Source organism: Nelusetta ayraudi, unplaced genomic scaffold, assembly GCF_046127955.1.
Source record: "Nelusetta ayraudi isolate G7.1 ecotype Tasmania unplaced genomic scaffold, CSIRO-AGI_Nayr_v1 ptg000006l, whole genome shotgun sequence".
Classification (NCBI taxonomy): Eukaryota; Metazoa; Chordata; class Actinopteri; order Tetraodontiformes; family Monacanthidae; genus Nelusetta; species Nelusetta ayraudi.
The window spans coordinates 554,873-567,489 of NW_027466056.1; the positions used below are offsets into that span (position 1 = coordinate 554,873).

Here is a 12,617-nt window from a genome sequence, read left to right on the forward strand (position 1 = left end):
TGCGTTGAGCTCTGGAAGTGGTTGAAAAGGTCGACAGGACGGCAGAGATGACTCATGAATTGCTTTTAATTAAAAAGCCTTTTCCAAGAAAAAAAAACACACACACACAAAAGCAGCAACATGTAACATGACACCGAATATTATTCTGTACAATAAAGGTTTGCAAAACATGCTTCAGAAGTCCAACGTCATCATCGTCCAAGTCCTCATTATAAGCATTAATACAATGTACATAATTCATATTCGCATCAATCAAAAAAAAGAAAAGAAAAAAAGGGACAAAACTAAAGCCACAACACAGTGTCATGTGTTGGTTTTCCTTCAGATCAAAGCCCACTGGATAAGTCAAAAATAACATTCAAATAAACATCTCATAATTATGCATATTGGTTGTTTTAAAAAAAAAAAAAAAAAAAAGTTATAAAATACAGTACAAATGAAACGATGCTTAAAATGCACAAATTTGCCGAGCGCTTCCATCAATATACTGAAACAATGCTTCTTTATTTCCAATCAGTGCCACGTGAATCTAGCACTTCAATCACATTACATTACTAAACACGGAGCAATTCGAATTTGGAAAAGGCTGTAAAAGCAAAAATAACAAAAATCAAGAGCCCTATTTAGTTGGACATCAGGCCACTAAGTTCAGTTGTTCTACCTGATAGAACAAAACCAAAAAAAAAAATTGCAAACATTGCATGAAACTGTTTATAACACTGCAGCGTAACCTCACACGTGTACAAACTGCATATTACATCTATGCACCACATAGATATTCAAGATAAAGTACATGAAAGAAACATATTCAAAATCATATCCATCCCTTGTGAGAGGAATCTTTTATTTTTATTTTTTAAATTAATTTCATGGACATAATCAGGACTATACTAAAAAAAAAAAAAAAAGACCTACAATATTTTTGTAAGGGCTTAATTTTACCCTTTCTAAAAAAACAAACTAAAAAAACAAAAAAGAAAAACAGCTGCACCGCAGTGGCCGGGAGCAGGCGACGTCAGAACTGACTGAGCAACAAGCAGAAAAAGAGGTTGACGGCCAGAAAGAGGAAACGGGGGGGAAGTGTAGCTTAAGGTAAAGTCTTTCAACAAAGCTGCCAGGATCAGAACTGCTCGAGTAGCCTCGACTCCACATAGCACAATGTCTGATCATTGGATTATACGTTAGTGCTAATTACCAAACTTCAGTATATGGCTTCCACTGCGACTCAGTCTATGCAAGGAAAGGCAAATTGCACAGCTGTTAAAAAGGTTAAAGTCAAAAATCTGAAGGAAAAAAAACAAACAAAAAAACATGTTGCATCGAGACAGCGTGATGACGTTCGGCATTTCTTTACGACGACGATTGACTGTAGGTCCCTCAGTGAAAAACAGATGCCACAAAATGCAAAAAAAAAAAAAAAAAAAATATTCAGCTCTTCTGGGCATATAAGATTGTGATATTGGCACATCCTCGACCATGACTCCAGAAATGTTTGTCATTTCTTTTCATCATGAACACTCAGAAAGTATTGGTCAAACTACTTTACATACACTGTAGGGGCTCGGCTTTTCTTCTTTTTTTTTTTTTTCTTTTTTTGGACTATCCTGCGCATGGTCCCAACACTCACTTTTGGTATATCCAGAAATGAGTGTGGACCAGGTGCGCAGGTTAGTCCGAAGATGCTCTGCAGCACGTTTGGTGTCAGTCGTGCAAAGATTTTGGAGAGAATATAAGTTTAATGTTTTTACACAAAATAGGTTAAAAAAAAATAAAAATAAAAATAAAGGAGAAAAAAAATAATCACAAGAAAGGAGAAGTCCAAGTAAAAGAAGGTGGGTACCCCTAACCCTAACCCTAACCCAGGTGCCTGCTACCAGGAGTTCAGCAGGTGTAAGGCATAGAACACACGTGGGTGGAAGCTTGCCAGTTGAAAAGTTTGAACTCGTGTAACAGACATTTACAGTACAGCAGACATGTACAGTGCACCGTCGGCCCTGCCAAGCATTGAAACATCTACTGAAGGTCTACTGAATTATAATTGAGGAGGAATTGAAATGACTTCACAGATATCAGACCAAACTGGAGACACGCTGATGCTACTACTACTGCGTGGACACACAAACCGTGTTCTCCTACCGTGAAAAACAAACAAAAATCCAACGACACGAAGAAAAAGGAGCGAGTGAAGCTCAGGCAGGAGTTGGAGATTCACCGCACCCAAAAAAAAAAAAGAAAAAAGAAGGTGTGGAGCGTTTTCGGATGGAGCTTTTTAAGATGGTGCCTAAAGCAAGCGGAGTCGGTTGGACCTTCGTCTAAACCTTTGAACAACTACAGTGTATTCATTATAGCGTGACGCGCTGTCTTCCAACAACCGCCGTCTGATTCACGAATCGCGAACCCAATGTTCCGTCTTTCAGAGACAGTTTGTTTGGAAACACTCCTCTTCGTTCGCCATGCGGTGAGAAAGGTGAGGCCTCAGAAAGGACAACGACGTTGGAAATGTTCTGCTATACCCACCTCGTGGATATATCCATGCTGAGCCTTTAGTTTCAATGCATTGTTTGAGACTACAACGTTGCAACTGTCTGCTTCTACGTAAACGGCCTGGTTCTGATGACGCGTTACGGCGGCAGAAGGGTTTTTTTTTTTTTTTTTTTTTTTTACATTTTCCATCATTTTCACCTTAAAGGTTGAACATCCTCAACTTTTTTTGGTGAGTAGAGTAAATTTAAGAAATGCACTCATCACCAAGACAAAGTATGATACGTTGTTTAGCGGTACAGCAAGGAGGATGTTTTAATTCCCTCACCTCAGTACCATTTTTTTTTAACTATGTCACTCATCCAGTTTAAATGACGGGTCCAAAACAGGAACCAAGAGAAAGAGAAAAAAAAAAAACTTGAGACAAAAATGAAAACAGCGTCGGAAAGCCTTTGAACCAGACCGCACAGCCGAGAGGAAACCCAGAACCTTAGAGAAGAAAACATTTCAGTTGACCGGGAGACCCATCCTCTTTTTAATGCTCCATCAATAAGTAATAGCAAAGCATGCATTAACAGAATGTCGGGCAACAGGGTTCCTACTGCATGCAGCGCTGAACTTAAAGTCTGAGGGTTATCATTGCTGTTCTGTTTAACAACAACAACAACAACAACAACACAACTGAGAGACGTCACGGCGCTCCTCCACAACGGTCGGGTGTGATTGGACTGATCCTTCACTTCTGAAGACACCGAAACGTACAGCGAGGTACTGACGAGCTCATACGCGTCCTCCTTGAGAAGAGTGCTTGGTGAAAAGGAGTGTCGTTAAAACATCGACGGGTAGGAAAACCCAAAAACTGCCGAATCTTCAAGCTTCGAGAATCTCGAGCGACGACAACAACCAACCGGGTCTGACTGCCGAACGTCCAAATGAACCGCAGCACTGTGCAAATCCACCTTGCTCCAAGTTAAAGTCTAGTCAAACCCTCTACAGATATGGCAACCACCACCTACAAACAAACTACCAGCAACACACACACTTCCATAGTTTGGTTTGGGGGGGGGGGACCTTCAGCCTCAAGCTCCCTTCAACCCTCAGACTTCCTGCACCTTGACCTGGCGTTCAAGGCTCCCAGTTTAAGTCTTGGTGAACAACCGTGTTGGACAAACTTGTGTTTTTTTTTTTCGTGCGCTTGCTTACTTCACTCAAACTGTATCAAGAAAAAAAAGGAAAAGAAGAGGAAACGAGACTGAAAAATTTGACGAAGAAATAATAAAACGTCTCGTCCTTCTCTGCAGTCGAGTGCACTGCTGCATTTACAACCGGTGTATTGATGCAATATGTGAGCAGAAAGTGTTGTGCGCTAAAAAAACAAAAAAAAAACATCCAACTTATTGATCGTTGGACCAACTGGACGTCCACTTCATCAGGCAGTGATCTGATTTGATCATTCCCCCCCCCCCCCCCCCCCCCAAAAAAAAAAAAAAAACAACTCCACATGAGAGCAGTGATGCAATGCAAACACCGTTTTTTTTTATCCAAGTCTACTTCAAAGAGCCAATGATGTGCAAGTGGTCACATAAAGATTTCAGTTCAGTTCAGGGCATCCTTTTTTAAAACGTTTACACTTTTATCTTTTAAAAAATATGTCTATTCAAATACTTCTTTTCTTTTTTTCTTTTTCTTTTTTGAATTAAAAAACTTTTTTTTGGGGGGGGTGACTGAGCAGAATTGGGGACACAACATTATTGAATAGAAATATGGGCTAGCATGGCAAAACCGGCATTTCTTTTTTCTTTTTTTTTTCTCTCTCTCTCTCTCTCTCTCTCTCTCTGTATCGACAGTTGGCGATCAATTCTCCCGCATCCAAATTCCTACCCTACGACTTGGGTACGGAAGGGTGTTCCGGGGCGGCGTCGGAGGGACTGCCGGAGGCCTCTTCTGGGTTCGCAGATGGCGACGCAGGGGAGGGGAACTCTTTGATGGTGACCGTGACGAGGTTGGTGGTGACGTCCGTCACCACCACGTCCTTGCAGCCCGGTGCCATCTCAGGGTGCCAGTTGGGGTCGCCCTCGGCCGGCGCCCCTTTGGGCTCTGCCGGGGAAGAGCTCAGTTCCCTGGGGCCGACGGGCAGCTGGCGCTTGGCCCTGCGCAGACGGGGACTGTGCCTACACTCTTCCGAGGGGCCGGAACGACCGAGGATGGACTCCTCCCTTTCCCCGTCTAAGGAAGAGGGCGGAGACGAGGGCAGGAAGGACGACGCCAAGGCCACAAAGTCCGCGTCTGGGGACAGAGTCGGCCACGCCCCCCTGGCGCTTTGGCACTTCTGAGTCTCCGGGCGGGGAGCTCTCGATTTGGGACTCAGCCCCCGCGTGGACGGCTGGGACTGAGCGGCCGAAGCGTTGCGGGGGGATTTTTCTTCGGAGCTGCTGGTGCTGGAAGGCGACGGAGGCGTCCGGTATCGGGCCGAGGTGGAGCGGGCGTCCTTAGCGGCTGGAACGGTCCACGATCTTGCTTGGGCGTGGAAGGGCAACTGGCCTCCACACTGGAGTCCGAATGGCTTCCCATACATCGGGAAGCCCAGCATCTTTGGCGGCGGCTGGAAGGGCCTGTAGGGAGCCTCCCCTTTCTTCCCGATGATGCGGTTGCGGGAGGGGATGTTGTGGCGTCCAGCAGCGGCGTTTCGGCTACCGGGGGCCGCCCCCCCGCCCTGGCCCGCCTTGTCGATCACCTTCAGATTGAGGATGATCCGGCCTCTCTTGACTTCCCGGGGTTTGACCCGACGGTTGAGGATGCGGACCGTCTCGGAGAAGGGGGAGGCGTGCGGGCGGGGGGGTAACCCTCCGGGGCTGGAGAAGCCGTTTGCCGTCGGATCCGAGCGAGGCAGAGGACGCCGGGACATCCGATGGCAGCGGTGAATATCTTTTTTCAACTTGTGGGTGGCCGCGAGAGAGTTGAGCTTCGGAGAGGGCGCAACCGTTGAAGGCGAGGCAGTGGTAAATGGCGAGCTGTGCTGCGAGGTGGACGGGGACGGGACGGCCCTGCCGGTATTGTTGGAGGAGGAGGAGGAGGAGGAGCGCGACGCAGTCTGGCGGGAGGTTGAGGCTCGGCTATTGGACCCCACTTTCTGTGTGTGACCCTTGAAGGAATGGAAAAAACAAAACAAAAAAACAAACAAAATGATTTGGACGTGCGTCTACGTCTTTCTTCAACGTCTTCTTTTCAAAGGTCTGTCATTCTCATGGTTGAGCCACTGAGAAAAACTGCAAGGTCAATCCAGTTCAAACTCTGCGTGTAAACAGGGGTGCACGCATGGCTGGCTTCTGTAATGTTTTTCCTCCTTGCCTCTCATAAGCCGAAACAGAAAGAAGCCATTACCATCTACAACATAGTAATAATAATACTAATAATAATAATAATAATAATAATAATAATAATAATGATAATGATAATAACAATAATAATAATAATAATAATGATAATGATAATGATAATAATAATAATAATGATAATGATAATGATAATAACAATAATAATAATAATGATAATAATAATGATAATAACGATAATAATAATAATAATAATAATAATAATAATAATAATAATAATAATAATAATAATGAAAAGGAAGGAAAACCAAAAAAAAAAAACTAATCCAGATGTTGTCGGTCACGTGCTCGCCTCTCCGCCCCGATGGACCCGTCAAAGACCGACTACCACGGTCCTTTGAGGATTGCACTGAAGAGTTTAGCGAGGGATAAACGCCAAACATCATCACTGGTAGAGTTACGTGCACCCCTGCTTCCGCGTGCGACTCCCCAACGCCTCACACACATTCAGGTAGACACGCACGCACTATACTCATCATAACATTAATTATATGGCGTGATCGCTGGGTAGCGATGCCAGTTTAAAGAGAAGCAAGTCAAAACTTCTGAAGTAACACAACCACTATTCATCACAGAGTGACTTGTTGTTGGATTGACAGATCCCAGATCTGGAGGGAGGGAAACGTTCCAGTCGATGAAACTTTATTTCTTGCACCGTTTGATTTGTCGAAAACCAACAACAACAACCACACAAACATGTTTCCCAGGGCCACACCCCCCACCCCCTCTACCCCCCACCTGGCATCACACCCAAATATGATTGACCTTGAGTTAACCTGTGATGACCACGTTTTCCCTTTATTTTCCTATTTATCAGTTTTAATGTTATATTTGTAAATATATTGTATAACTTTTTATTGTATAACATTTTGATTTGTATATTTGATATGCAAATGCAAGACCAATTATATTGTAAACTTTGATTATATCCATCTGTCTATCTTTATTTATGAGCACACACACACACACACACACACACACACACACACACACACACACACACACACACACACACACACACACACACACACACACACACACACCTAAACTGTCATGTGTAGCAGTACCAGTATCAGTGTTAGACGAGGGTCAAACAACGCTACCTTGGCGGCCAGATTTTTGGGTTTTGGTCCTCGTTTCTTGGGCCCGTGCATCTCCCTCTCTCTTTCCCTGAAACGGTCAAATAAAAAAATTAAGTGACACAGAACTCCAAATTCAGACATTCCAAAAAGAAAAGAAAACTTCAGCACTAATTGTGATATGGAGAGAAAAAGGTAACGCAGCCACGACTGAAGGTAGAGCAGTCAGGCACATACAGTACAGAACATTAGAATATTCTGAAAAGGTTGCTGTATTTCTGCAATTCAACTTAAAAGGTGAATGTGACATATTATATAAACAAATAATATGCAAATCAATATATTTCAAGTTTTTAATTCTTTGCATTTTGCTGATCAGGTCTTGCAGCTTAAAAAAAAAACTCAGAACATTAGAATGTTACATAAGGTCAAATCTTTATGAAAATCTTAATCAGCAAAGTTACAACAAGGAACTGCTTGAGACGTCAATTTGCGTGGAATGGCTCAATAAAATGTGTTGCTTTCATTTTTGATGTTAAATTGCCAAAATAAAACAACCTTTACTTGAGATTCTCATTTTTGGGGTACTTCCTGTGCATAGACACACGTGTAGAGAAATCATTACAAAGAAGCAGCTCCTCCGCTTCCAGTTTTAGATTCCATCAGCTTCAATTTTCAAGTCATTTTGTTGCGGTGTCCATTTGGTACTATTGTAAATATCTACTGGCCTGGCAATACACCGAGCAGCTCAATGAAAATCAGGCAAAGAGAAAAGTAAAGGAAGAACATGAAGACACTACAATGCAAAGCGTTGGTAAAATATAGATATTAGTTAAAAACTATTAAAAAAAAAAAAAAAAAAAAAGAACAAGCTGAAATTTGATGGACGGAAGTCAAACAAGAACAAGGGAAAAAAAAACACTCGACATTTCCAGTTGGGACTCGATGTATGAAGCAGAGTAAACAATGAGAGGGTCGAAGCCACTGTGCTAAAGCGGACTAATGCTTTGCACATGGTGGACGTGTAGACTCCAGGGTTACTCACTTTCGCTCAAAGCCCAGTATCAGCCTGTCATCCAAAATATTCTCCTCTGGCTCCCATGTGCTGTGCCTATAGAAAGGTAAGGCAAGAAAGTTAAAGCAAAGAAAAACAAACTGTGTACGACATTGAAAATGTTATATTCACAACTTGTTGTTAAATTTAAAATCAAACATAGCAACAACAAAAAAAAAGCAGGTAACTGACAAGTCTCTAAGGTGAATGATAGTTTTACTCAGGTCGTACTTACTTCATTGCCCATCCTTTCCATTTCACCAGGTATTCAAGTTGTCCCTGCAGCAGTGTGAGAGACGGTGGATAATAAACAACAACAACAACAACAACAGCTGCTTGCAAAGTTTACATTCATAGAAATATGGAGGAATTTGCAGGAGCATCTGATTTATCTACTCAGAAATGGAGGTGTGTGTGTGTGTGTGTGTGTCACTGTCACATTTTAAATACAATGACCCTCTTTGAGAGTTGGGTTGTAGTAGGGCTGGGCGATTTTGGTCAAAAATAAAATCCGGATTTTTTTTCTCTGAAAACTCCATTTTCGATTTCAAAATTCAATTAGGGGGGGCAGAAATCTGGTTAAATATGTTACAAAAACGGAAAAATAATTGACCAGGCCAGGTAGGGGTGAGGGTAGCAAACAGAACCACTTCCTGGTTTTAACACCTGCTGTGGCTAGCTACACCTCTGGAAGACACTGACCCGGGGGACTCGGACCCTTCAGAGACAGCGACTCCTTGTGTGCGAGTCATTTAACAGCATTCGAGGCTGAGTCGTAGTGCAGTCAGGCAGGGGGTCTCCAACCTGTTTTTGCACCACAGACCGGCTTAATGTCTGACCGCGCGTTCACAGACCGGCCTTTAGAGGTCCAGTCAGTAACATTGGGAGAGGTTCTGAAGAAGAAACAGCAACATCAAGTGGTTCCATTTTAGACTGCAGCGTCTGTCACACTCCCGAGCTTCCCCCTGAACTACGGTGGCCTTCGCACCCAAACCTTGGATACTTCATACATCTTCTTCTGGGTTGGCTGATATGAAGACGTGAGCGTTCAGCCTGATTATGAAACGCACTGTCAGGTGGGCTGGATTGTTCCCACCAGGCTTCCTTAGAATTTCCTTGGAAGATGTTTTTGATTTTAATCATTTTGCCAGCTTGTGGCTTTAACTTTAGCAGTAATGTACAGTATCACGTGACTGAGACAAGTCATGGGCGACCTGACTGGCACTATTTTGGGGTTCCTCAAGCACCGCCAAAATTAAACTCTGCACCCCCAAAAGTTGTGTTGAAAAGTTACTGTTTTACACTTTTAAATCGTCTCCGACAAGCTCAAATAATGTCCAAGAACGAGTCAACGTAAAATATATTCATAGATTTCATTATCATATGAATAATATATTCATATAATTAAAATGGAAACCGCCACCACTGGCAAATGGTAGAGAGACAGAGAGAGAGAGAGAGAGTGCATGAAGAAGCAGGTGAGCAAACATCATCATATATAAGAGTAAGAATGATAATACTATGAATAACAATAAATAAACATAATAAAATATATTGTAATGAGTGCCGTCTTTACGAAGTGCACTCCTCTTTTTTGGGTTTGGTCCATGTATTTACGGTGAATCACATCCTTTCATCTTAAAGGAGTGAGTCGGGGAGAGTCTTCCTGAAGCTCCCATCCAAGAATCGCCTCTTCTGGACTGAGTCACGGACGGCCGTAACGAGAGAATCCGGTCGTTTAGGTGTTTTTTTTTGTTTTTTGTTTTTTTTAGCTTTTCAAAATAAAACGTCGTCAAGGCTCGGACGTTAAACAAAAATGGAAATGCATTGCATGAGGTTCATCATCATTCCTGTGAACCAAGAGGGCCTTTGTGAGGCATCCCCTTGACTATTAAAAAAAAAAAAAAAAAAAAACGTTTTGGCAACAGCTTATGAAAACATGTCGCCAACCTGCAACCACTGACTTGTAGCAAATCATTGACAGTGACCGACGGCCTGCTAATCTATGGTATACTTTCCGGTATAGAAGACAGTTTTAGGGCTGATCAAGAGTTCCGTGAAGGTGCATACAGACAAATTCGTACGTGTTGGTTTCCCTTCAAATGTTTCACGCGAGCAACCCTCTCGACGTGCAAGGTAGCGCCGGACCTTGCTAGCCTTTAGCTACCGTTAGCAGCCAAAGAGAACCTGGCCTCTCCATTTCATCGAGGCGCCCTCACCGCCATCCGGCCGGCCACCTTTGTTTGTGCGGGGCTCTGTGGCTTCTTTACAGAGCCAGCCAGGCCTTCAACTGACTCCACGCTAATCTCAATGTGAACTCGGACAAGTTGAGTAGCGCCTAACTGTGAGGCCTCTGTAGTGAGGAGGGGAGAGGAGGGGGAGCGGGAGGGGGGTAAAGACGAGCGGCGCAAAACGACAGCTCGCGCGCACGGAAACGGCGCTGCGCAGAACCGCAACGCCGACACTTCTGCGGGTGAAGTGAAAAGACGCGGGAAAGCGGCGGTCGGCGGCTCCCCCCTGCAGTCCCACCTTTCGAATGCGACGCTTGAGGATGGCCTCCGCGGCGAACACGCGATCTCCCACCGCCGACAGCTCCATCGTTGATGGCCCCGAACACTCGTGTTTTTCTTTCTTTCTCCAGACGCCAGCCGTCTTGCTGCTGCTGCTGCTGCTGCTGTCTGTCTGTCTGTCTGTGTGTGCGTGCGTGCGTGCGCGCGCGCACTGGTGGCCGACAACACACGCGCATAGAGGGGGTCTGAAGGGGTGGGGGGGGGGGGGGGGGGGGGTAGCTGTGTGACATTCCCACGTTAACAATATATATATATATATATATATATATATATATATATATATATATATATATATATATATATATATATATATATATATATATATATATATATATATATATATATATATATATATATATATATACATATTGGCTGTATCATGGTGGTAGTCTGGGGTAATTAATACAAGCGCTAATTAATAGAGAAAAATAAAAAATGTAGAGAATAAAGTTGAGCAAAATAGGTCTAAATCAGAGAGAGAGAGAGAGCTGTGCGTCACGTGGTCTGGGTCAGCCCCCTTTTTTCTGTCGTCCTGGAAACGTGAAAGACACTGGAGAATGAAACGCATTAAACAACAATAGGAGTAAATTGAATCAATTTCAAACTATGCAGGGGGTGGGAGGGAATAATACAAGTATTAAGTTTATTAAATAAAATAAAATAAAAAACTAAAAAAACAAGACGACTTGGCCTCTTCTGTTTTACGCTCTGATTTGTCTATTTTATTTAATAGATAGATAGATAGAGACTTTATTGATCCCTTTGGGATGACTCCCTCAGGGAAATTAACATATCATAAAATAGGTGTATTTGAGTTTACAATGATTGCGTTTTGTATTGTATGAACAGATGTAAAGATGTGGAAGTTGAGCTAGTTTGTCCTATTGATCGATTGATTGATTGATTGAGTGATTGTGCTTTCGTAAATGTTAGACTTAGACTTTTTATTTGTCATTTAAAAACATTCACTTCACAGTAAACATTTAAAAATGAAATTCCGGTGCACCAACTACCGAAAAACCAACAATGACGACACAAAAGGGAAACAATAAAGTGAAATGAGAAAGTGCGACGCATAAAGTGCAAATGAGTGTGTGTGTGTGTTGCATCGTTTGTATGAGTTGGAGGGTTATTGTGTGTTCAACAGTTTTATTGAGTTGTTTTTTTTTGTGTCCTGTTGTTTTTTTCTGGATAGGAAAGTGTGTGTTGTAAATAGTTAAAGAGCGAGAGAGACAGAGAGAGAGAGAGAGAGAGAGAGAGAGAGAGAGTGAGAGAGAGAGAGAATGCAGTCAAGCGAACTGTGCTCCTCTGGGTGCAAATCATCTCTGTTTGACTGAGTGACCCCAGTCTTCCTCCTCTCCAGCACCCTGGAGTGGACTTGACCAGGGAGGCTGAGTGAGGAGTGGGATCCCCTATGATTAGAGCCCACCCTCTGGAGGAACCACCACCCTGAGGTGCTGTCCCTGGCCGCCAACCAAGCCATGTTCCAGAGACATGTCAGCCACGACAGTCCCTGCACGTCCAGAGACCAGAGGTGTTCTTGGTGGATCTCCTCCGCCCCTGGAGCTGGAGCCCTGCCCCCCAGGAGCTTTGCGACCGCCTCGGTGACTTCGGCTTGGGCAATGGACGAGTCCTTTCCCTGAGTGCTCTGCTCCCTCAGGAGAAGACGTGACGGCAGGATTAAGGAGATCCTAAAAGAATTCCTTCCACCGCTGGACAACATCCCCAGTCGAAGTCAACAGCTGCCCACCGGTAGTCCTGTGACTGTGCAGTTCACTCTCCGTTATTCCGATTGAGTGGCTGCAGGTTGTCAGAGGTCGGCTGTGAGTGGCTGCTCTCAGCTTTGAAGTCCAACCTCTCCCAGCAGGTGCAAGATTCAGGAGTGAAGCAGCTGAGGGATCTTATCAACAGCAGAGAACATAAACTGGACACTCTGAGGTCAGTGCTGGTTGGGAACCAGTGGATGATGGTTCAACCCAGTTAATGACACAGCAAAGGTGCAGTATTCCCAGTAAAACTCTCCCTCGGGAAAACTGTGAGA

The 12,617-nt window shown here is 43.8% G+C and overlaps 1 protein-coding gene across 1 annotated transcript; it reads right to left on the reverse strand.

Moving 5' to 3' along the window:
* Positions 1-4,363: 4,363 nt before the first annotated feature.
* cbx6a (chromobox homolog 6a) lies at positions 4,364-10,715 on the reverse strand. The gene is made up of 5 exons (XM_076012451.1): positions 10,536-10,715; positions 8,242-8,285; positions 7,998-8,063; positions 6,977-7,043; positions 4,364-5,623 (listed from the first exon to the last, which is right to left on the reverse strand). The coding sequence occupies exons 1-5, from the start codon at positions 10,602-10,604 to the stop codon at positions 4,364-4,366; spliced, it is 1,506 nt and encodes a 501-aa protein (XP_075868566.1). The 5' UTR covers positions 10,605-10,715.
* Positions 10,716-12,617: the final 1,902 nt, after the last annotated feature.

Bases quoted from the DNA above. Each gene is read 5' to 3' on its own strand.
- cbx6a (XM_076012451.1), bottom strand. From the start codon at position 10,604: ATGGAGCTGTCGGCGGTGGGAGATCGCGTGTTCGCCGCGGAGGCCATC. The intron at 8,064-8,241 runs GTAAGTACGACC...ACCTTTCTATAG, and splicing joins TGGAAAGGATGGGCAATGAA to GCACAGCACATGGGAGCCAG. The intron at 5,624-6,976 runs GTAGCGTTGTTT...CATTCCTTCAAG, and splicing joins CCAAAAATCTGGCCGCCAAG to GGTCACACACAGAAAGTGGG.